The sequence below is a fragment of the Chrysochloris asiatica genome, unplaced genomic scaffold (genome assembly GCF_000296735.1).
Source record: "Chrysochloris asiatica unplaced genomic scaffold, ChrAsi1.0 scaffold00038, whole genome shotgun sequence".
Classification (NCBI taxonomy): domain Eukaryota; kingdom Metazoa; phylum Chordata; class Mammalia; order Afrosoricida; family Chrysochloridae; genus Chrysochloris; species Chrysochloris asiatica.
The window spans coordinates 6,064,495-6,090,604 of record NW_006408556.1 but is presented as its reverse complement, the minus strand read 5'-3'; the positions used below and the strand labels follow the sequence as shown (position 1 = coordinate 6,090,604).

General features: G+C 45.2%; 1 protein-coding gene across 1 annotated transcript in view; it reads right to left on the bottom strand.

The window, feature by feature from the left end:
* The window catches only part of PI16 (peptidase inhibitor 16), an 18,183-nt gene extending 10,941 nt beyond the window's left edge, over positions 1–7,242 (bottom strand). Inside the window, exons 1-2 of the mRNA XM_006860575.1 lie at positions 7,075–7,242; positions 147–368 (exon numbers count right to left, since the gene is read on the bottom strand). Of these exons, the coding sequence (XP_006860637.1) occupies positions 147–368; positions 7,075–7,242 (390 nt within the window). The remainder of the gene's footprint in view (positions 1–146; positions 369–7,074) is intronic.
* Between the last annotated feature and the right edge of the window lie 18,868 nt (positions 7,243–26,110).

The window sequence follows — 26,110 nt, the reverse complement described above, 5'->3', positions numbered from 1 at the left end:
CCCCCCCCCCCCCCCCCCCAAACACACACACGCCAAGCCCATGCCCCTACGGCCCTGCCCCACCCAGGCTTCTACTTGAGCTCTCTGGCTCAGGCCCCACCCCTGCCCTCATGGCCCCGCCCAGACCCACCCAGCCGGCTGTGCACCTGTGTGTAGTGGCCACACATCTGTCCAGATTGGCAGGCACCTGTGGTGAAGTTATAGTAATCGCTCTCCCGGTGCCACTCTGCCACAGCCATCTGCACGTCCATGCTATCGCCCGTGATGGCGAACAGGTTCTCGCCGCGCCACCCGCGATTTGGGTTGTGGGCCCACACACAATGCTCTGCATAGGCTTTGGCGAACACCGCCAGGTCTTCATCCCACATCTACAGGATACACGTTGAGAAGGAGAGAGAAGTAGAGAGAGGTGGGAAACAATGATGAGGGTACCCACAGATTCTAGGGGCATCAAAGCACAACACTGAGGGCCCTTTGGGGCCTCTGGAACCTGGAGGAAGCCCTGATGGCACAGTGGGATAAGTGTTGGGCTGCTAAACACAAAGTCAGTGGTTCAAACCCACCATCTACTCCGTAAAGATGCTCAGTCTTGGAAACCCTAAGGAGCAGTTTATGTACTGAGTCAGAATCGACTCGCTGGCAGTGTTTTGGGGAAGCTGGAGATATCTCACCCTCCACCTCCAGCTGGGTGATTGTTGGTCATGACCTAAGCAGGTGGGTTTCATTGGAGAGGTGAGAGGGTGCCACCCCCATGAGTGGAGTGAACCTAACTTGGAACCATTCATCAGTGGTGTGATTTGGGGCAGATTGCCTAACTTTTCTGGACTCTAGTGGGGTGGGAAAATTAAATGAGATGATGTTTGACAGAGTTACTATATTCATTATAATTTAATAGTTATTAAAGTTATTATATATAATTCAATTTAGACAGTGATGCCTCTACCTACCCCCAGGGACACCTCTTAGGGGCTGCCTGAGTGGGCTCTGAAAACCACAAGATGTTCAATGAGATATTCAAAGGATGGGTTGTTTATTTGGCTGTTTCTGCTCTCATCTATCTGACTTGAGGAGCCAACACCCTTACCTAGTCCCTCTACCCCTTGGTACAACCCAGCCTTCTTGCCTTTACCTGCTTCAGCGTGTCCCTCTCAAGTGTCATTCCTACATAACTCCAACTCTTGACAACCAACAATCCCCTTCTTCAAGAATAGTGAATATCTCTGTATGACACTCATTGAGGGACCTATTTTTGGAGCCTTGGTCACCCAAATAGCTGTAGTGGGGACCTCAGAGATGATGATGATGTTGTTAAGTGCTGTCGAATCATTTCCGACCCATAGTGACCCTGTACAGGGTATTCAAGGAATGACTGGTAACCTTGAACCACTGACTTTGTGGTTCAAACCGACTTTGCAGTCCAGCACATTAACCCACAGCGCTACACCAGGACTCCAGAGATGATGATGGGGTGTATTCTAGGTTAGAGGGCCTCTGAGGTTCTGTGTCTCCATCTGGGAGAACAGGCTGGAGTGTGGGTGGGAGGCAGGGATTACCAAATCATCATACCCAAAGGACTGATGCGGCAGGCCTGGATCCTATTAAACCTTGTCCTTGGCCTCTCCTGGAAATGGATGGCCCAGCGACAACTCTCACTCCACCCTCTGGGGGCCAAGCCTGTTGCAAGAGCCAGATGGCCCATAAAGTGCCAAGAGTTTGGGTGACCTTGAGGAGGAGGGGTGTGTGTGGCCACACCCACTCCCCACTAACTCAAGGCTCTCAGGAACAGCGGCCTGGGGCCGGGGTGGGAGCACTTTGCTAGGATCAGCCCCACTGATATGACCTCAGGTGAGCCCCTTCCCTCTCTGGATGTTTTTGTCCCCAATCATTGGCCCTTGAGAATCCCTCAAACTCTGGGAGATTGGGAGTGAGGAAGGAGCAAGGTGCTGGGGACCAGGTCAGGGTTTCTAGGAGGACTTGCAAGCCTTCAGGTTAGGGGCAGGGATGTATTCCCATGGGCTGGCACAGTGGAGCACACAGTAGGTATTCACCACATATTTGCCAACTATGGCTGGCTGAGACACCTAAAGCAGTGTTCCTTACAGAACACAGCTGTCATTTCCTTCTGACTAGATGCCTCAAGTCCCACCATCAGTCATCCCTCCAGTGTTAAGGATTAGCAGAGCCCCTGTGCAATAGTCATTGCACCTACCCGCATTCACTGCATGCTCACAGTCTCAAAACAAGTCCATTCATTCCTTCAACAGTCCTGGGCATTAATTATGTCAGCCCTAGGGTGGCAGCAAAAATGAAGAAGCCCAAGTTTACATTGCCATAGGTATTTGGGCCACCATGTGGAAACTGTACCAATAAATATGCAAAGGGGATCATGGTTGTTGTTAGGTGCCATTGAGTCGGTTCTGATGCCTAGTGACCCAACAGAATGTAACATTACCCAGTTAGTTCTGCGCTATCCTCATAATTGTTATGTTGCTGCCACCATGTCAGTTCATCTCATTGAGGGTCTTCCTCTTATTTGCTGACCCTCCACTTTACCAGGGACTGGTCCCTTCTGACAACATGTCTGAAGTATGAGAGATGCAGTCTCACCATCTTCACGTCTAAGAACATTCTGTCTGTACTGTCTTCCAATACAGGTTAATTTGTTCCTCTAGCTGTCCGTAGTACTTTCAATATTCTTCTCCAATACCATAATTCAAGTGCATTGAGTCTTCTTGGGGCTTCCTTATTCACTGTCCAACTTTCACATGCATATGAGGCTATTGAAAATATCATGACTTGGGTCAATGCACCTTAATCCTCAAACTGACATCTTGGCTCCTGAACACTTTCAAGAAGTCTTGTGCAGCAGATTTGTCTAATGCAATATGCCATTTGACTTCTTTTGTTTTCACTCTTAAAATCTTTAATAATATCCTCATTTAAAAGCACAGTGTCATTACAAAACTGCCATTGTATTAACAAGATATTACCGTGTTTTCATTCTTTTGAAGTTTGCAGAGCTTACTCATAAAGATGGACAGCTCTCCCCCACTCTCTACAAGGCATTCACTATTGCATTCTGTACTCATTCATTCAACAAGTATTTACTGAACAATACCTAATAGCTATTTGAGTTTTCAGAAGGTAAAGCTAATTTTGAAAACCAGAATGCTTAAATATTATAATTCTAAGTACATAAGTTACAGAAGGAAAACCTTTACCCATAATGCACACTTCCATTGGTATTTAGCATTATGGGATTAGAATATTCCAATGAACTTTTTTCAGGTCCAAGAGTAGGTTCTGAAGAGAATCACCACCCACAAATGAGCTCATTACTGATAAGAACATAATGTCCTGAAAGTACATATAAACGGGTCTGACTTGTGACTCTAAGAATGAAGCTGTTTTAAAGATGAGATATATTTTTAAAAACAACTTTAACACTCAGCAAATCAAATATTACCTAAACACGTATTTTCTACATAATCATTGTGAAATACGGCTGTCAGTATCAAAAGATTTTCTTCACTTGCTCCTATTCATGTCTTCATAACCACCTCTTCATTTCTCCTTTCAAAATGTTGTATACCACACTTGAGGTGATGACGCATTCTAAAATACCTATGGTAAACAACTTGAACATTCACCACCAGCTACCTATAGGATGTAATTTTTGGCTCTACTTGTAAGATGCATTTGTTGTTCTAGTGGTTTTTTCATAGCCACCCTTATACAACTTTTGGAAAACATGTATCATGACGACCTTTATACATCTTCACAACTCAACCTGTGTTGCATCTTGAAGAGCCCTGCTACGGAGCCCGAGAGCTCTTCTGCGCATGCCGTACCCTTCTCGTGCCCTAACAACGCTGAAAAGCTCATTTGATTTCTTCACTGCTGCTTCCATGAGCACTGATTACAGAGCCATGCAAATTGAAGCCTTGGACAACTTCAGTCTTTTCTCCATTTACCGTGATGTTATTTATTAGTCCAGTTGTGAGGTGCAATCCATATTGTAGGCTATAGTCTTGGATTTTCACATCAGTAAGTATTTCAGGTCCTGTTGGCTTTCAGCAAGCAATGTGGTGTCATCTGCACATTTCAGGTTATTGATGACGCTCCAATCTTGATGCCACATTCTTCATATGATCCGGTTTCTCAGATTATGTGCTCAGCACACAGATTGAAAAAGTATAGTGAAAGGATACAACCCTAGCCCACACCTTCCCTGATTTTAAATCATTCAGTATCCCTTTGTTCTGTTCACAGGGCTGCCTCTTGGTCTATGTACCGGTTTCTCATGAGTATAATTAAGTGTTCTGGAACACCCACTCATTGCAATGTTATCCATCGCTTGTCATGGTCCACACAGTTGAAAGCATTTGCATCCTCTTGAAATGGTTGAACGTTGGCTAACTCTTTTTGTACAGAAGCTCTATATGTTCTTTCTGTCTTCTTTTGATGCTTCCTGTGTCATTCAATATTTTGCTCATGGACTCCTTCAATATTGTAAGGCAAGGCTTAAAGTTTTTCTTCAGCTCTCTCAGCTGGAGAAACGCTGAATGTGTTCTTTTCTTTGGGTTTTCTAACTCCAGGTCTTTGTACATTTCATTGTAATACTGAACACTGCCTTTTCAAGCTGCTCATACAGTCACCAAGAAGGGCCATTTAGCCTAACTTTGGGATGGGAAAGGAGACCCTAATCTACATCTTAAAAGATGAAGTGTTAGCCAGGTGGAGCAGGGGGGAGACAGAAAATGCTATAAAAGCCAAGGCATGGAGGTGAGAAACAACACTTGGTTGTGGAAAAGACAGCTGTCTTACTGAAGGAAAAGGTGAGCAAGAAAGGAAGTTGGAGAAGGGGGCAGGGGCCAGAGCTCACAGAGCCTTCTCAGCTAGGGACTGGAGCTTTATCCAGAAATGGACGGAGTCAGTGGGAGTCACTGAAGGGTTGTGAGCAGGATCAAGCCCATGTGTTGGAGCAGTCATTCGAGCATCAGAGGCCAGAGGCTGGGGAGCACGTATGGGCTATCTTAGAAGTTTCTGGGGGCAAAAATGAAAGTCTGAAAGGATAGGTGAGAGGGAGAGCTTAAGGAAATCAGCCTTCTTGGGGGTCAAACTGGTGACGATTACATACAGAGGCTGAGAGACAGGGAAGAGTCAGTGACGACCCCCAGCTGCCTCACCCTTGCATCCATTCCCTCTTTAGTTAATCAAGCACCTATTGAACATTTACTGTGTGGCAGGCACTGTTCTAAGGGCTTTATACATTTTCATTCATTTAATTATCATTCTCATTTTACAGATGAGGAATCTGAGGCACAGAGAGGTTAAGTAACTTGGCCAAAGTCACTTAGGTAAGTGGCAAAACTAAGATTTAAACCCATACCATCTGACTAAAGTGTCTCACTGCACCTCTGAGTCCTGCCTCCAAAGTATTCTGTGGCTGGTGACCCAGCCCAGCCTTACCTTCACGCTCTCCTCAGATCACCTTCCACCGGGCAGCAACCTCACTGTCTGAACTGCTTCTCAGAACAGTGCTCCATCCTCCAGGTCCACTTCTGCTCACAGGCAGACTTCAACCCAGAACCCAGCCTACATAGCCTCCAGCCTCAGCCAGAAAGACATAAGGGCCTCGGGGATCATACAATGGGGAAACTGAGGTCCAGCAATGAGTCCCAGGCCTTACAAGGGCCTCCTGATTTTTTGTCTGCAATTCCTGGTTGCCAAGGACATGAGAGCTGTGAATGGTGATGCTGTGTGCATCCAGCTCTAAGTTACAGATCAAGAAACAAAGGTCCTTGAGGGTAAAAGAGCTAACCCAGAGTCACTTAGATTGACAGAGCTGAGGTTGCACTGTGGATCTCGGGCCCCCCGGCTTACTGCCATGTTCTCCAGGTAAGAACTTGGTCTCGGGCATCAGTTACAGGGTTTCTCATGCTGCCCACCAATCTCCCAGGCCACTTGAGATGGCTGGAAGGGGTGGGTCAGTCTACCCCTCAGAGAAGGGAGAAAAAGGGTGAGGCCTAATCCTGAATATAAACAGCTGTAGACCCATCACCCACTTTAAGTGCAGTTGAGTGGGAGCTCTGTCGTATAGAGTCACTATGAGTTAAACCAATGGAATTTTTTGGTTTGTTTTTTGGTGCAATTGAATCTCACCTTTTGCCCCTGCCATTAAATACCTCTCCCCCTGACACACAAGTAATCAACCACTGGCTGGAATCTGGTTTCAGTCACCTGTACATTTACATTTGCAGGTGTCTCTTCCCAGCATACAAATAGTCCTTTTTGCATGTTCTACAACTGCATGTAAATATCCCCAACTATGAATACTTTTTGAGATTGTAACATTCAGTCCATCCATATTGATACCCACACATAAACCCCATAGTTTCCATGAGTGGATTCTGTCTTCTGGTAAAACCATGTATGTCACAGTAGAACTTGGGTCCATGGGATTTTCACTGGCTGAGTTTTTGGAAGTAGATGACCAAGACTTTCTTCTGAGGCATATCTGGGTTGGCTTGGACCTCCGATCTTTTAGTTAGCAGCTGTGCTCATCTGACATTTGGACCACCTCAGAGCTCCATGTTGATACTCATGCAATTAGCTCTAATTCCTACTCCCATTTTACAGATAAGAAACTGAGGGTCAAACAGATGAAGGGACAGAATGTGAGCTCTGTGACCCAGTGTCCTCTCTGCTTTATTTCCATTCTCATCTGCCTCCTTAGTACCTCCCACCTGCCCCAGATGCCCAAACGCATCCATTGCCATTTGCCATCCCAGGGGCACATGCATTTTAGAAGTGCTGGGGAGGGAGTGGGTCATTGGAGTAGGAAGCTGGGGTTTCCGGGCCTGGCTTTACCCACTGTGTGGTCCCTTTGAGCTTCATTTTTCTCATCTGTATGGAGCTACTTGCAGAGAACTGTGAATTAGGCAATGTCAGGGACTCTGTCACTGACTAGAGGAATGAGACTCTCAAAGAGTTTTTTCAGCACAGGGCATAGGGTGGTAGGAAAAGTGGGGAGGCCCTGCCCAGCACCCCTCCAATTTCAGCTGCACTCACCATCTTTAGCATGTTGGCGGCCGGCGGGTTCGTCTGGGCACGATATGAGTTGTGTGCATCCACTATCAAACGTTTGTCTTCTTCCGTGAGGGCTCCAGCGGGGTCTGTGGTGGCTAGCAGGAGCAGCAGCAGCTGCGGGGGCAGCAGAAGACTGTGGGAGCTGTGCATGGTGGCCAGTCCTCCCTGCCTCTCCCTTCCAGGGGTCTGGCAGCTGGGTTTAAAGGCCTTTCTGTACAAGCACCACCCTGGCTCGGGTGGGGCGGGAGGGGCTGTGTTTAGAGGCCTGGTCTGGCTCACTCAGTGTCTTGGAGAGGGCTGGGTGTCTTGGGTCCTGACCAGAGTGGAATCCACTCCCAGCATTCATCTCCCCTTGAACAGTCCTTGGCACGAGTCGATGTTCTCTCGGTAGCGAGGACTTAGGCGAAGTGCTATGTGAATGCCACAATCCCTTCTGAGTTGCAGAGTGGTCCTTGAGGGGCAAAACCACAGGTCATATCCTCTGCAGAACGGTGGCTGATTGCACACAGACCACACTACCTGGTTGCTAGGACAGATAAAGGAAACTACATGGATCCTGCCACCGGAGGACTGGGCAGGAGGAGGGAGGAAGACAAGATGTACATGGCAAAAGGTTGGGCCCAGCCTAAGTCTGGATCCTGGTTCTGCCTCTTGCTAATTGTGATTCTAGCAGTTTTCTCAAATTCGCATCAGTAACAGTGCTCGAAGCGACCTCACAGGGCTGTGTTGCTGTTAGTTGTTATTGAGTTGAAGCTGACTCATGGTAACCCAAGTGTGCAGAGTAGGCTGGGACCTTTTGGAAGCAGATCTCCAGCCCTGTCTTTGGAGGCACATCTGGGTAGATTTGAACTGTCAACCTTTCAGCTAGCTGTTTGCAGTACCGTGGAAGCAAAGGCCAGCCTCGGTTTCCATTCAGAGTCTCGCAAACCCGACAAGGTAGTTCTGATCTGCAGCACGTGGGGTTGCTGTGAGTTGGAATCAACTTGACCCAACTACAAAGTGTGTAAAGACCTAGTGTGGTTCCTAGCACAGTATAGACAACAGCCACCTATGTGCCCATGCTGGGTCCCGGCCTGGTGGGGTGGTAGGGCCCCTGCTTATGGGAAGGGAGGCCAAGCTGTTTCCACTCCAGCTGCATCCTGAAATGAACTAGATCTTCAGCTTCTGTGTACCTTCTGTGAATACATGTGTTTGACGTGCTTGTTTAGAAAGGAATGCAATACCCTTTCCCGATCTGAATATGTAGAAAATATCATCTAAATAGCATATAATGTGTCTATTCACTGAAATCAAGATGGAACAGGGAGGGTAGGTGAGCTGATTCAGCAGGGGCCCTAGTGGCTTGGTTTTGGAAAGTAAAGAGGCTATGGGCCATGGACATTACAATGACCATGCAGGCAGCAACAGAGGCAGGAAAAACTCTGTAGTTCAGCTAAGATCCTTGAAGCCTGCACCCTCAGAGAACAAGACTTAGAAAAATCCACCTACTAACCTTGAAAGACGGCAAGAAAACCTGCCCCATGCCCGGATCTCCAGGTGAAAACAAAGCAACTTAAGAATTTTTAGATTGGTCCAGACTGGAGAATCTCAGCAGGACAAAAGCAAAATCCTGTCTGAAGAGAGTTTTTCTTAACACAGGCCACTTGGGCCATCTATGAGAAAAATGCCTCTAACTTTTAGCTCACTGTTAGAAAATTCACCTGAGGAATTGAGTCACCATGAGCAAGAGACATCACACACCAGAAACCGGAGGGTTTATTATTCTCAAACTTGAGATAGTAGAACAATCAGGCAAAGACTTTCAAATAACTTTGTTTAAAATAATTAGGAAAAGCTGGAAAAATGATTAAGGAAATAAATAGGTCGCTGAAAAATCAGAAGAAAGAACTGAAGGCTAGCACTGAGCAGGGTGTTGAAGAGGGTCACTCTGTTGGAGAAGGAGAAGCTATTTATAGAAAAATCAGAGAGGTGAAGAGAGACCAGATTAGACCCCCAGCCCAGACCACTGTCCAAGATGCTGAGCAAATGAAGCTGACAATATAGGCTGAAAACTGAAATCGGGAGACTTCCCCGGGAGATGCCGGCCTCAGGAGTGAAGTGAGTGGAAGGAATAGTTCTCAGACAGCTCCTGGACATAACCAGGCACTGGCACTGCTGGCTGCCCTGATGTGGTCACCTCAGTGACCTCCAATTACACCCCTCTATGTGGGACTGCGGAGTCCTGGTGTGGCGTTGTGTGCTAATGCATCAGACTGCAAAGTCATTTGAACTGCAAGGTTGGTGGTTCAAGCTCACCAGCTGCTCCTTGGAAACCCTATACAGGGTCGCTATGGGTCAGAATCAACTCGATGGCACTTAACAACAACAACAATGTGGCACTGCGGGTTAATGCTGTGGATCACAAGGTAGGTTTGAACCGCAAGCTCGGCAATTCAAGCTCACTAGCTGTTCCTCAGAAACCCTATGTTGTTGTTGTTATGTGCCATTGAGTTGGTTCTGACCCCTAGTAACCCTGTGTAGGAGTTCCAAGGAGCAGCTGGTGAGCTTGAACCATCGACCTTGCAGTTCAAATAGCTTTGCAGTCCAGTGCATTAGCCCAACATTACTCCTGTGCCACAGAACTGACTCGACAGAACTTAACATGACAGGGAAAACGCTTTGTAGGCTTGGCACAGTGGGCAGCAGTCATTAATCAACAAAAGATTTAGAAAGCTAAGGTGAGTGACTAAGACAGATGGGGCCCCCACAATCATGGAGCAGCTGGTTCAGTGCAGGAGACCCAACAGGAAACACAGTGTTGTTGAAGAAGAGAGGTGGGCTTAGAGGCTAGGTGGCCTTGAGAAAGTTATTCCCCTGTTCACTGCCTCAGTTTCCTCATCTGCAAATTAGGGCTTAGAATCTACCTCATGGTATGGAATGGGCATTAAATGAATTAGGACTGGACTAGTACCTACTCATGGTGGCCCCATAGGGTTTTCAAGGCTGTGAATTTTTTTATTTGGAAGCAGATCACAGGCCTTTCCTTGGAGTTACCTCTATGGGGCTTTGAACTGCCAACTTCTATGTTTGTAGTTGAGTACTCTACCCACTTGTGCAAACCATAGCTCTCCAAAATTGTGCCTACAACCCAGTCCTACCGACCTACTGCCATCCAGTCAATTCTGACTCACAGGGACCCTATAGGACAGAGCAGAACGGCTGCTTACAGTTCCTGAGACTGTGACTCTTGATGGGAGCAATGAGTTTGAATCACCAGCCTCGTGGTAGCTTAACTTGCCACACCACCAAGGCCTCTTGACTAGTGCCTGTGGTGGTGGTGGTGTGGGTAAAAGCCGTCGAGTCAGATGGTAAATGCTCTATTCACTATTATTATTATTACAGGTGGGAATGCTGACAAGACCTTATGCTGCAGCAGAGAAATAAAGAGCTGGCTTGGCTTTTTTTTTTCTCAGGGGAGGACCAGTCTTGGCTTGCGGGGCTCACAGCTGAAAGGGGAGACACATACCTCTCCTGTGGGGCAAGGTCACTGGTTCAAGTGATACCAGGGATGTGGGCTGGGGAGGCCACCCAGGCAGAGGTGCATTTCTGGGGCTGGGGAGACAGAGAGGGAGGAGCCTGGTTTCCCTGAGAGGGGAAGAGGGCTGGGAGGGGAGAAAGGAAGACCTAACTGGAGCCCCTGGAGCTTGCACTAACTGCAGAACCCGGCCAGAGAGCAAGCGCCACATGAGCACATTCCTCCACCGCGCGCAGAGCCTTTTCCACGCCTGTTTACTCCTCAAGACAAGTCTTGGAGACGGGTCTCAAGAAACAGAGGCACAGAAAGGTCAAATGATTTCTCTGATGTTGCCGGTCAAGTAAGTGGAAGAACTGAGACTCCAAAACTGACTGGCCTAGCAGCAAATCCCATTTATTTAACAAACACTTACCTATAAGGTGCTCACCACATGGGGCAGACACTTCGCTAGGCACTTTCCTTATATCAACTTATTTAACACCTCTGGAAATGCTGTACAAGTGACTCAAAGGCACTTACCAACAACAACAAATTTAACACCTCTGTGAGATAGGTGGAATCCTGGTGTGGCGTTATAAGATAAGCACTGAACTAAAAGGTTGGTTTAAACTGCAAGGTCAGTGGTTCAAACTCACCAGCCTCTCCTCAAAAACCCTATCTATACAGGGTCGCTATGAATCAGAGCCAACTCGATGGCTTAAGCACTAATCAAAATGAGATTGGTAGAGTTGCTAGCTGGTATACATGGTCAATGAGTTCAGCTGCTGACCGAAAGGTTGGTGGTTTGAGTTCACTGAGAGGCACCTGGAAGAAAACCCTGGCAATCTGCTTCCCAAAAACCAGCCCTTTAACACCCTGTGGAGCACAGGTGCCCGCTCACACTCATGAGGTCACCATGAGTCAGAATCAACTCCATGGCAACCAGTTTTGGTTTATGGGATGGATACTATTCTTAGTTTAACAGATTCATGAGTTTAGGCACAAACAAAACCCCCAGTTGACATCAAGTCAAATCCAACTCAAGGCAAATTGAACTCCATTGGGTTGTATTGGCTGTAATCTACAGAAACACATAACCAGGTAGTTTTTCCACAGCATTGCTGGATGGATTTGAACCACAAACCTTTTGGTTAGCAGTCGAGAGAAAACCACTCATACAACCCAGGGACCCATTTGTTGTTAAGTACTGTGGAGTCGGTTTCGACTCAGCGACCCTGCACAGGGATTCTGAGGCTGTAAATCTTTACGGGAGCAGAAAGCCTCATCTTTGTCCCACGGAACAGCTGGTAGTTTCCAACTGCTGACCTTGAAGTTAGCAGCCCGATTCGTAACCACTACATTACCAGATCCATTGGGGGGAGGGAATGTGTCTTAAAGAGCTGAGGCCCAGAGAGATTAATAAATTGCCCAAGATCACACAGCTAGTTAGTGTCAGAGCTAGATTTGACTCCAGGCAGCCTTAACTCCAGAGAAAACCCCCAATTGCCCATCTATCCCACCCCCCACCCCCACCCAGGGACCTGTTGGAAAAAGACCGCTGCATGGACAGGGAAGGGAACCTGGGGTGCAGACTTGGTTCCCACACCTGGTGGGCTCATTGAGGCTCAGGAGAGGGATGGGTGTTCCTGGACACGGGCAGTTAGATCTGTGAGATGGATCCCATGGACAAGCCCTGCCATTTTTCTCGACTCAAATTTTCTCTTTCCAGCCTCACCTCACTCCACCTAGTTAAAACTTACAGTCCCTCCTCACTGTTGCAGCCTACAGAATCCAGAAGGGGGAACAGCCTATAACCTGGGGGATTGGGGTATGAAGTAAGGGTCTGGAAGCCTGGTGTGGGCGTGGGGATAAGGGAGCCAGTAGTAATTTACTGTCACTTCCCAAGGTTAAACGTTCTGTTGTTAGGTACCCTGAGGTCTTCTGAACAACTCTGAATCACTCACCTTTTGGCACTAGGTTTTTCTCCCCTTTTATTCTGGATATGATTTGTCTCACCAGTGTAGCCCAGCTGGTCTTTGTTAGAATTGAAGGGTCAGGGTCTGGCCAGATTGCTACTTGACCACATTCTATGTTCTCATGGAAACAAAAGGGGCAGCGCAGAGTAGCCTGATGGGGTAACAATGGTGGAGTCACTAAGGAGTGTGCTCAAAGTTGTTACAGGGAACACCACACTAGGGGCAGCAAGAGATGGTTTTCAGTTGAAATATTGTGAAGGACAGACAAGCGTCCCTGATAACAGGTGTTTGGATAGAAGTGAATCTATCAAAAAATGCTGACCATACACCATGCTGAATCAGGGAGTCATGCAGTAGAGAGTGTTCCTCACGTCTGCCCCATGTATGCCTCTCACCCTGCACCCCAGGGCTGCCCCTCACCTGGACACCACCCTCCTAGTCTTTTCAGATCTTTCTTAGAGGAGATCTCCCTTTCTCCTCTTGAATCTAAGTATTGTCCCCTGGTTTCTCTCTTTCCTTTGGCCCTTGCTTGGTTTGGAGAAAGCTCCGGAAGCGAGGTCTATACCTCAGCATTGACCAGCTGGGCAGGTCTTAACCTCTCCCAGAGTCCTGCCAGAATTGGTGGAACATGGTAATGTGAAGAATCAGGCATGATGGGGTGTCTCAAGAAGACAAGAAACATCTCTAACTGCCCGGACCCTAAATGCTCTGCACTTTCCTAGTTGGTGGTGTCCTCCTTGCCTCTGCCTTACTGTGTTCTTAGCTGCATTCTTGCCTTCTGTTATTATTGTAGCCCCAAATACTCCCTAGTCCCCTTCCTGTCAGCTCTCCCTCAAACTAAAGGTATCACTTGTACATGAAACCCTTTCTAGTTTATGTTCCTTGAAGCAGTTTCAAGGTCCTCTCTCCACACAGCCTTCCCTGGAAGATGGTGCTGAGTGTTGGGGGGTATCCCCAGGGAAGGGAGCCATCAAGGATTGAGGTCACCTGGTGAGACAGGCCTGAGTTCTGAGGGAGTGTACTCAGCTGGAACCTACACTATTTGCACTCAAGGACACTCTGGGAAGCCTTTCTTCCCTGTACAGAGAATTCTGTGTTTTAGATTCTGACCGCCTAGTGATAGGATCCAAGTCAGATGGGAGGCACATAAATCTCCTAACAACTAAGTAGAAGCAATTTAATTTGGTTTATTTATATTTTTTAATGATGGTGTTTTGGGTGAGGATTTACAGTTTAGGTTCCCATTCAACAATTGGTGGTTGTGAGGGTCCCCCTTTCTGCCTCTGGAATGGCTCATTTTATACCTAGTGGGATGGCAAAACTGATCAACACCCTCTTTAGGGGTGCATGCACTTTATTTGTATGGTTCCAGGTGTGGAGCTGTTGAATAAAGCATTGGACTGCTAACTGCAAAGTTAGTGGTTCAAACCCACCAGCCACTCCTTGGAAACCCTGTACAGGATCGCTGTGAGTCAGAACTGGCTCTATGGCACTTGACAGCCCCCACAAGGGCACTGTGCACCTTGTTTATAATAGCAAGATACCAGATCTCCTTGCTGTGCTATGAGCACCTCATTGGCACAGTCCCACCCAGTCACTGGGTGGGTGTTAAAAAAGACTATATACAGCTAGAAGGGCCGTATTGAGTAATACAGTACATTCATTGTCAGAATGCAACTGTTCCATAGGATTTTTACAACTTATTAAAAATTTTGTTTTTCAGAATATATGCAGAAAAACATAGACCAATTAGTTTTTACATTAACATTTGGTGATGCTGAGTATATTCTTTGAGTTATATATGCAACCATTCTTAGCTGCCTTTTTTGAGTTATGTCTCCCATTAACAGAAATTCACTGCCCCCCAAGATTTCAAGTTACTGTTGTTAGGTTGATTGCATACATACAGTTCTCAGTTCAAGGAAAATGGTTTTTACTAGTTGAACTATTATTTGATTTTAAGAAGACTTCAAGAAATATTTTTAGATTATCCCAGGGCAATAGTTTCATGGTTCCAGGAAGTCTGGAGTCCATGATAATTTGTAATTTTATTCTACATCGACACCCCCTTGTGATCAGGATTCTTCTATAGACACGTGATCAACATGTTCAGTAATGATGCTGTCTGTTGTTAGGTGCTGTCATGTCAGTACGGGCTCAGCGACCCCATGCACAGAGTGAAACACTGCCTGTTCTGGGCCAATCTCTCAATCGTTGCCATACTTGAGCCCACTGCTGCTGCCACTGTGTGAATCCATCTCATTAGGGTCTTCCTCATTTTCTCTGACCCTCCACTTTACCAAAGGAGCTCTGTTAACATAATGGTTATGAGTTGGGCTGCTAACCTCAAGGTCAGCAGTTCAAAACTACCAACCGTTTCGTGGGAGAAAGATGAAACTTTCTATTCCTGTGTTTCAAAGTAGGTCTTTAAATGTTCCCTTTGATGATGAATGCTATGCCATTCCTTTTGAAATTGTCATTCCCCAACTAGCAAACCATATGGTTGTCAGATTAGAAATGGCCAATACCAACCAGTCCATTTCAGCTCACAAATGCCTAGGATATCAATATTTATCCATCTCATTTCACTTTTGACTTCTAATTTTCTTAGATTCATAATTTTGTACATTCCGTGTTCCAATTAGTGGTGTTTGTAGCAGCAGTTTCTCCTCATTTTGAGTTGTGCTCCATCCACAAATGAAGATCTTGAAGGCTTTACTCCATTCACACCATCATGGTCAACTCTCCTTTGAGTAGGCAACTCTTCCCCAGTCCCATTTTAAGTGCCTTCCAACCTGAGAGGCTCAGCTTCCAGCACAACACCTGACAATGGCCTGCTGCTACTCATAAGGTTTTCAGTGGCCAAACATTCAGTAGTCCGTTTGTCCTTCCTAGTCTATCGTAGTCTAGAAGCTCCACTGAAGCCTGTCCCCCATGGATGACCCTGTTGGTATTAAAAATACCACTGGCATAGCTTCCAGCATCACAGCAACATGCAAGCACCACAGTGTGATGGACTGACAGACAAAGGGTGGTCAGTGGTGGGAGCCGGGCACTATCCACTTTTCCTGGACTCATAACAAAGGAGGCAGTTGTTGATGGAAGCAATTAGCCACACATTCCATGTTCTCCTTCTGCTCCTGACTGTTGCTCTAGGTGAACAAAAACCTATTGTACTTTGGATAGCTGCTTGCAACTTTCAAGACCCCCAGCCACTATGCAATGATCTAAAAGATAGAATCGAAGCTCTAAACATGCTATTTGCTCACAGCTGATTTTTTTTTTTTTTAAGTAGATCACCAGGCCTTTCTTCCAAGGTGCCTCTGGGTGGATTGAGCCTCCAACTTTTTGGCTAGCAGCCAAGTGCATTAACCACTTGCACCACCAAGGGACCCCAAGCTCCCACAATATGGCCCTTCCCTATGTTTCCTAACACCCTCTGTCTACCAAAAGTCAATCTTCTTCCACCTTCTACACACACAATCCTATTTTTGAGTTTTAGGCTTATAGAAAAATTGTACAAAAATTAAGAGTTCTCCTATACTTCCTCCCCACTGCACATTCTGTCTCCTGTTGACATCTTGCATTCCTATTGTACCTTTATTTTTTTACGTAAACCATTATCCCTTCATCCTGGAATTCCTATCTTTCTCCCTGCTTTAGTTTTGTAGGACTGCTATAACAAAGTACCACAAAATGAGAAATACTTATTGTCTCACAGTTCTGGAGGTTAGAGTTAGAATGCATGGGGTCAGCAAGGCAGGGGACCTGGGGAAGGGATGATCAGCCCAGCTCAGGCCCAGTCCCTGGTCTCACAAGATAACTTTCCCAGAGACCCAGAAACGCTGGCTCCACACAGCACCTCCCAAGAGACTGACACACATCCATGCCAGAAATTGCCGCACAGTTCTCTCCTGGAGGCGCATCGCACGGGAAGTCAGCTCATGTGATGGGTTGGCGAGCCGGAGGTGCTGAAGGCTAATTGACTGGAGTCAGCCACTGCTGGCCTGCGGGGAGGCCTGGCAGGTAACTGGACACTTCCTAGGGAGCGCTGTCTCCCTGTCCACATGGGCACAGCCAGTCTTGCCTTCTGATTGTTCCCTTTTCTGGGCTTCCATTGGTGAGCACCCTCCCCCTATTATGAGCAGTTTTGACATTCATGTTTCTGTTTTGTTTTCATTCTGGTTACAGTCAACTCTGGAAACCATTTCTTCAGGTGACTTTGCAGTCTCTCTGTTCTGAACTATTTTGTATTGATTTATGGTTTAATTCTCAGAGAGCAACTTATTCCCAAATGCTTAGTTTTAAGAATGCACCTTACACTTGCATTATAAGATTATAAAGCTTCAGAGGGTAGGGATCATATTTCCTTTTTGTTACCCACCAAGGTCCAAAGCCAAACATCTGAACAAAGCTAGACTTCAGATGCCTGGATAATGGCAGGGGGAAGAGCTGCTAGGCACTGAGAGGTAGGCAGGGCTAGGGGTGGTTGAGGACCAAGACACATTCTCTCCAAGGCCTACTGAGTATACAGTCGGGGCTGCACATCCTCATAGAATTTTGTCCTCAGGAAGGGATCTGTTGAGAGACATTATGACCATTTCCAACCATGTGAGTGGCCTTAGGGAATCAAAGGGCAATGGAGACACAGAAGACTTCTGATAAGACGCTGAAGGGTCCAGCTCCCTAAAGGAGCTGATGATGGGTCATTGAAAAGAATGTGTTCTGTGTTTGTCCCCCAAACCCAGGCCAGAAAGACAAGAAAAGCCGTCAATGCTAGAATCAGCAAGGAGGATGGAGGTTGAGTTTGGTGAAGTTGTGAGGGCAGTGGATATCCTGTAGGGGGTCTCTATTGGGGGCTCAGGATGGGACTGGGATAAGGAGGGAAACTAGGTAGTAGAAACAGCTATTTCTTTACACTTAGAGAACCGGAGGGTCAAGAGCACTGGGCAAGTTCTTCTACGCCTAGTTTGATCACTACAGGTTGCAGCCTCCTCATTTCTTTGCCTCTTTATAGAAAATCCAAAAATCTTTTTGGGTTTGGTTCAGCTCTAGCACGAGATGATTTTAAGGGCAGACCTGTCCACAGTTAGGAGCAGAAACAGCTAACCCTTAGAGGGGAAAGAGCCTGGTGAAATGGAGTATGAATGAAACTCTCACGCATGGAATGCTGCTCATCACAAGGTATCTTTCTGGGGACCCTCAGAACCTGGCATTCACCTCACTGATTCAGACCTGAGAAAACCAGTGCTAGAAATGTCAAAGGAACTCTCCCAAGACATTCTCTTAGTAGACCAGAGCTGGGATTTCATGGAGGTTTTTAGCTCTTCCACTTTGGAGGGAGGTATATATATGCTTGAGGAGTCCTGGTGTGGTGCTGCAGGATAAGCACTGGACTGCAAGGTTGGTTTGAACCACAAGGTTGACAATTCAAACTCACCAGCCGCTCTTCGGAACCAACTCTATGGCATTTAACAGCAATGTGCCTGAATGGCTGAGAAGAAAAGATTTAGCGAGGTGGTTTTTAGATTAATTCTTAATTTTCTTACATTAACTAGGTGGTGGTTGTTTTTTTAAACTTAGTTTTCAGTAATTTTTTCCTTAGTTGTTAAGCGCCATCAAGTGAGTTCCAACCCACAGCAATCCTCAGTGCATTAACCTGCAGCGCTACATCAGGACTCCTTTTTTCTTGGTGGGGGTACAAAATAAGAATTTTACTTTTGAGAATATGGAAAATGGTAGGTAGTCAAAAAAAAATATTAGTTCCTGATAAGGACAAACTGAAGGAGACAGCTGACTTAAGGTTAGGATAGAGTCTATGTTTATTGAAAGAAGAGATACATCAGTTATAAAAGAGAAAAGACAGGGGTTAGTGGCAAGTATTAAATGGATTTCAATAATACCAAACACACCTGTCTTCCTCTTTCCTTATCTTCAGAGTCTTGAATCATGCCATCTAAAAAGGAAATCCAATTAAAAAAATAATTCTAGTTTCTTGATGTTTCTCAATCTTCACAGTGATCTTTTCAGAACTAATAATTAGGGGGTGAGAGTGGGGACGAAACATCAGTTTTTCTTCTAATAGATTTATATATTAGACCTGATTGAGATAAAAAAGGCAGCATTTACACAGGAACAAAGTTTAGAAGGGAATGGAAACAGGAAGCATAGGGAGGAAGTGGGCTAAGTGATGTTACATTGTGGGAACTGCAGTCAATGACATGAAACAAAGTCATGTATGAATTGTTGAATGGAACACTGATTTGCTCTGTTAAATGTCACCCAACTCACAATGTAAAGTTAAAATAGAGACAGTACTTTTATTTTTAAAATAGCATGACTATATGATCCCATTTTAATAAAACTATTTCCATCTAGCCTTCTAGCTAGAAAAATCCTAGAGAAGGTGATTATCTCTGGGTGGGGAGCTTTCATAAGAGCACCCAAACTGTCTTTAATTCTGTATAACAAGAATGTAGCACTTTTACAAAAATAATAGTCATTACTAAAAACAAATCAAACAAGGCTGATGAAATATCTGTTTTCAACATGATGGCTACAGGCTTATCAGTTTTGATTTATTAAAAAGCCTAACAGAACCAGTCATCTTAGAGGAATGTACAGTAATAAACTGGAATTCAAAGTAAGCAAAAAAATGGCATATTGACATTCTAAAATATCACAGGATATAAATGACAAGTTCTAATAAAAAACACCACCCCTCATCTGTCAGTTAATCACACTGTGAGGGCTTGTGTTTTGCTGTGAATCTGGAATGCCTGCAGGGTCACTCATGGTGGACAGGTTTCAGCTGAGCTTCCAGACTAAGACAAACTCGTAAGGAGGAGATACACACCACTATTGAAATGTTTAGCCACTGAAAACCTTTTGAATAGAATGAAACACTGTCAGAAAGCACCAGAATATTGAATATGTTAACATGATGACTAGCACCAGCATATTGTCAGATATGGAGTCCTGGTGTGGTTCTGTGGATTAATACACTGGGCTGAAAAGTTTATTTGAACCACAGGTTCATGCTCACCAGCTGTGCCTCAGAGACCCTATGTACGGCCGCTATGGGTTGGAACTTACTCTATGATATAGTGCCGAAAGATGAACCCCTCAGGTTGGAAGGCACTGGGGAAGAGCTGCCTCCTCAAAGTAGAGTTGAGGAGTAAAGCTTTTGGGGCCCTCATTTGCTGATGGGCGCAGCTCAAAATGAGGAGAAACAGCTGTAAGCATCCATTAATAATTGGAACATAAAATGTACTAAGTATGAATCTAGGAAAATTGCAAGTTGCCAAAAATGAAATTGAACACAAACACTGATATCGTAAGCATTAGTGAGCTGAAATGGACTGGTATTGACCATTATGAATCTGACAAATCACTAGGCTGGAGATGACAAATTGAAGAGGAATGGAGTCACACTCATCATTAAAAGAACATTTAAAGACCTATCTTGAAGCATGCTATCTGTAATAGGATAATATCCATATGCCAACAAGTAAGACAAGTTATACCACAATTATTTAAATTTATGCACCAACCACTAAAGCCAACGATGAAACTAAAGAATTCTACAAATTTCTTCAATCTGAAATGGATCAAATAGGCAATCAAGATGTATGGATAATTACTGGTGATTGGACTGTGAAGGTTGGAAACCAAGAGGAAGGACCAGCAGTTGGAAACTATGGCTTTGGTGGCAAATGACAATGGAGATCGCCTGATAGAATTTTGCAAGACCAATTACTTCATTGCAAATACCTTTTCCTCCAATAATATAAAAGACACCTATACACATAGACCACCAGATAGACTACACAGAAATCCAACTGACTACATCTGTAGAAAGAGACAGTGAAAAAGCTCCATATCATCAGCCCAAACAAGGCTAGGGGCCGACTGTGGAACAGACCATCAATTACTCATATGCAAGTTCAGGCTGAAGCTGAAGAGAATTAAAACAAGTCCATGACCAGTCCCTGGAGAAGGACATCATATTACGTAAAGTGGAGGGTCAGCGAAAAACAGGAAGACTGCCAATGAGATGGACTGACACACAATGCGCTCTAATGATTATAAGGTGCAGGACTGGTGGTTTCGTTCTGTTGTGCATAGGGTTACTATGAGTCAGAACCAACTCGATGGCACCGAACAACAAATCAGAAACAGCCTGGATATATCCCCCAAAGAGAACTGAAAAGCAATGCACATTGATATGCAGGTATCTGGGTGTGTGTCACACCACACACACACACACACACACACACACACACACACCTGTATACTTGTATATCAATATTCACTGTAGCACTTTGACAATAGCCAAAAGGTAGAAAATGTCTAAATACCCATATACAGATGAATGGATAAGCAAATATGGTACGTACATACAATGGACTATTACTTAGCTATAAAGGGAAATGCAGTACTGATACACCCAACAACATAAATGAACCTTACAGATACGACGCTGAGTGAAGTAAGGATAAATATTGTATGAGATTATTAAAATGAAATATAAGAATAGATAAATGCATAGAGACCAAAGTCTGTTAGTGGTTATCAGGAGTGGAAGAAGGTAGAAAGAAGGAATCATTGCTTAGTTTATTAAGGGTGATGGAAAAATCTGGAAAGATGATGGTTACACAACATGATAAAAGCAATTGTCACTGAGTTGTACATGTAATAAACATTGAAATGGCAAACAATTTGTTTTATACAGTCACAACAATATACTCACCACGGGGGGGGGGGCAGATGTATAAAGTGCTTACAAATACCCCACTTTTGGAAATGAAAAAAATCTTATTTATGATTATGATTAAGACATACAACAGGATATAACATTTACCCAATGTGGAAGGAAGAGGGGCAGTGTGGGAAAACGCAGGGGTGGCAGGAAGGGAGAAGAGTACTGCATGGAATCAAAATAAAACAGGATGCTCAACTGTCTATACGAGGTCCCATTTATGCATTTACATAAAGCTGTTTGTACAGGCTTACCTCATTTTATTATACTTCTGAAACTGCATTTTTTACAAACTGAAGGTCTGTGAAAACCTGTGTGAAGCAAGTCTATTGGTGCCATTTTTCTAACAGCAGGTGCTTACTTTGTGTCTGTCACAGTTTGGTAATTCTCACAGCATCGCAAGCTTTTTCATAACACCATTGCACACGTAATAGACTACAGTATAAACATAACATTTACTTGGGAAACAAGTATTGCAGTGTTTGCTTTAGTGTGGTGATCTGGAACCAAGTCCTCAAAACCTCTTGAGGTATTTATTACAAAGAAGAACCAGGAACACAAAAATGGCTTAAATCCCACTTGCATTGAGTGCTGCTTCGAGTTGCTTGGACTATTAAAGAAGACTGGTGTGGCCTGGGGGGAGCCAGCAAGGGGGCCTACAGTCCTCCCCAGGGGCATGACCATCCACCTGAGATGTAAAAACCCCACAGGTGAGGCAATAGCATGAGCATCTGAGTTGTGTGTGGTTGGCTGTTGCCCAGGCTCACTTCTGAATTCTGGGCCAAGTGTAAGCATGAGAGAGAGAGTATTAACAGAGACAATTCAAAGGAACCACCAACCAGAAGCCACATGGACAAAGGGCTAGGATAGGGATAAAAGAAGCTGTGAATACAAGCAAGCACAAGCCACACGGAGCCCACAGCCCTGCCTCACTAACAGGATATGGCTAGATTTCTCCGGAGTTACCAGTGAAAACTGGAAGGCACAGAGTAACAAGTACAGGAACGGTCTTATCAACCTTATCAACATCCCCGCCTCCAACTTTCTAATTTGCTCCAGGGTTATCCCCATAAGCATCTTCAGCCTCCTTGCCTGGCAGTCCCGGCATGCACTGGTTCTGTACACAACACTCTCAAGTTCACACGTGGAGAAACTCAACCTAAAATACTATTATTACTAAAGCAATTTTTCTTGTGCATTAAAATTATGGGATACTTCACAGACATTATTTCTATAATTAAGAATGATCTTTTTACATTTCCCTCTCAAAACCATTTCATTTGTACATAACACATACTTAATTGTAAAAAAGTTTCTTTACATAAAACTTTTATTTACATACATTCTTTACGTGGTTAAGTGCCATCAAGTCAGTTCCAACTCATTGAGACCCTATATGAGGTTTCCAAGACTATAAATCTTTGTGGGAGCAGAAAGCTTCATCTGTCTCCCACTGAGTAGTAGCTAGTGGGCTTGAACTGCTGACATTGTGGTTTGCAGCTCAGTGCTTATTCTACAGAGCCAGCGCACTCCCTTTCCATTGTAGAAGTCTACAAGTTTGTAGTAGTACAATTACTGTCAGCATTCTGCACTGAACATATGCTTGGACAGTTGTCTGACTGGCGGGTCTGTCCAGACTCACCACACCCTGGTTCCCTGGGGACCAACTGCAGCTGCCCCAGGCTCCAGCCTCGATGATGGCTGGAGTTCCTGGCTAGCCTGTACCTTTCCTGTCCTCTCCCCAGCCTCTAGTGATACTGGGCTTACTGACCCTCCCATGGGAGACAGGAAAGGAAAAAAGGCCACAGCTATCATTTTCTGAGTGTAAAATCTTGGGAAGAACCCTGGAGTTACTTCTGACGAGACTGAGGCTGTCTGGGATTCCATGTCTCTGCTTCTTCCTGCCGCCAATTCCCATGGATCAGTGGGGGCTGAAGTGCTCTGAGAGGCTCAGGTGGGAGGAGAGGGATAGTATGTAAGCTGGCCGTGCAGGATGACACAGAGTTGTTGGGAGGATTCATGAGGTAAAACCAAGTCAGCCACAACACAGGTCCCAGCTCTCCAGTGTATGTTTGACACTTTCCTGCACGCGGTGCTGCAGCTGAGGTTTGTTCTTCCATGGTCTGACAGCCACCTGCCTTCCTACCCAACAGACTCCCAGGGAGGAGTGGCTCGTTCCAGGCCCACCACATCTCGGCAGTTTCAGATGATACAGAATGATACAACACTGTTTTTCCCACTGTTCAGAAAAAGTCTGGACATTCCATGGTCTCCAGAGAGAGAAAAATGGCAGATGCATTTAGCTCTAATCCCTCAATTATGCGCTCCAAGTCACACCGCACTCCTGTCAATCTTCCCGGACAGACAGGTTTCTGTGGGTTTGACTGTGCTGGCTATCAGGAGGCTGGGGGTGCCCCGGCATGCACTGGTTCAGTACACAACATCCACAAGTCCACACATAGAGAAACTCTCCACCTATAATACTATTATCACTAAAGGGAATTTTTTTTGTACATGAAAATTATATGAGATAATTCACAAACATTTTTGCAATTTATAGTATCTTTTTACGTTTCCTTCTCAAAATGATTTCAATTGTATCCTGTCTTGAGTATATTTAAAAAAAATAATTGTTTTTTTAAAACTTTTTACTGTGAATTGTATGATAGTCTAAGATACTATTTTAAAAGCACATCTCTGGTACTCCCTTCCATCAACATACTGCACTAGGTGATGTGTTGCTACTTAATGTGTGTAACCTGCAGACTCAGGAGAGACCCACCATTGTTGGGAGAGCTTGCGTCTGAGACCCCACTATTTAAGAAAAGAGTCTCCGTTGCCTCCAAGCTGCCACACACGTGGCTAGCTTCAACCCCCACCTCAAAAAAAAAAAACAAACCGCACACACACAACTTGGTCTTCTTCCTGCTAGGCAAGATGAGAAGCAAACATTTGCTCTGGGTTGTGAATTACCGAAGTTACTGGTTAACCAGCAAACCCTCATTCCAGAGTGACTGAGGCCAGCACCTGCCACTAAGTAACTTGAGACTTTGTTTTAAAATAATTGTTTATACACCAAAGCCTACACTGGATTTTGGAAGAAACAGAAAACTGAGAGCTGAAAAACAAGTGATGCAAACTCCCAGGGACTCACAACTGGAATTGGGCAGTGCTCGTCTGGTCAAACATCTGGAAACATGTGGAGATGGGAGAATGGCTGGACACACTTGTGCTCCAGCTACCCTTAACACTTAACAAGTTCTTAAATAGGGACCGGGAAAGTAAAGGGTTTTTATGAAAGTTGTATGTTTAGATTTTTTGTTCCTCCATTTCTGCCCACAACAGTTTTGAAAACAAATCCTTAAGTTTCTGGCCTGCTGATCCTTATCCCTCGACTCTCCTACACAAATGGGGGCACACCCCAATCAATTAAAGCCACAGCTTTGTTCTTTGGCTGCACGTTGTGACGTCACAGGAAAATAATGTGGAACCAGAGGAGCTGGGCTTGAGCTCTAACTTCCTGAGCCCATTCTTTTTCTGGTGAAATGTGTATCTAATAATACTTGCTTTAAAGGACTGGGTAAAGATTAAAGGAGATAATGTACACTGGGGTACTTTGTAAGCTGAAAAGGACTAGACAAATGTCACTCCTCCTTTCACTGAAAAAAATGAGCCAAAATCCTCCTGCTTTGTTGACTGTTGAGTATTTCATCAAACTTACAGTTTCCACAAACCATTAGTATTTTACTCCCTACTTTCCCTAAATAAAGTGAAGGAGGGGTATTAGCCCTGCCTCTTTTCGTAAACCAGAACAGGTATAGTATCCATTCAACACTGATTACTGGAATGCTCAGGACATTTGGGCATAAATGCTTCCAACTGGTGCCAAAGCAACTTCTCCCGGCAGAAAGCTGATTTCTGGGTAGACAAATTTTTGCTCAGGAACCTAAACTATGTGTGGAGGTCAACTCTCAGTCAACACTACTCTATGGGCAAGGCACTTTTGAGAGCCCCACAGTTTTGCTTGTGTCAGTGGAGAGGGGGAGTTCATTAGGTGGTCCCACCATTGACTCCTTAAACCTGCTTCTCATCTTAAAGATCCTCTTTCCCACCCACGTCAGGTAGAGAAGCCTCTGCTGCTTCCATCTAGCACTGAGACACCCCGCCCCCTCCAACACACTCACACACAAATCTCTGAATCACTGGTAACGATCTGCTGGTCACAATCACCCTATGAAGGTGACTGACTTCTATCTATCCATCAATGAGAACACGGTGACCCTCTTCGGGACTGAGGCTTTAAGTGAAACAAGTAGTACATGCACTGAAGTCCCTCCTTACTGGCTGTGGTGATGATTCTGTGTCACACCGCTGAGCTACTACTAAGGAACTCTGGAGGTACAATGGCTTAGTGCTTGGATGCTAACAGAAACGTTGGCAGTCTGAGCCGCCAGTGGCTCCATGCACAAAAAGACCTGGCAATCTTTTTCCATAAAGATTAGAGCCTCGGAAACCCCATGGGGCACATCTAGTCTAGCCTATGGGGTCACTGAGAGTCGAGACTGAGTCAACGGCACCCAACAATATAACCATTCCTTACTGACTTGCTAAACTGCTGTTCACGGCTCAGAGGTCTTCCAGGGGACGCATAGGAACTCAACATGCGCACGGTGGTCTTCATTTTCAAAGTTCTGAGCTGAAATGGGTAGTTATTTTAGGGACACTTAAGGTATGGAAAGGAGTCCTGGTATGGCAGTGTAGGATAAGCACTGGACTGCAAGGTTGGTT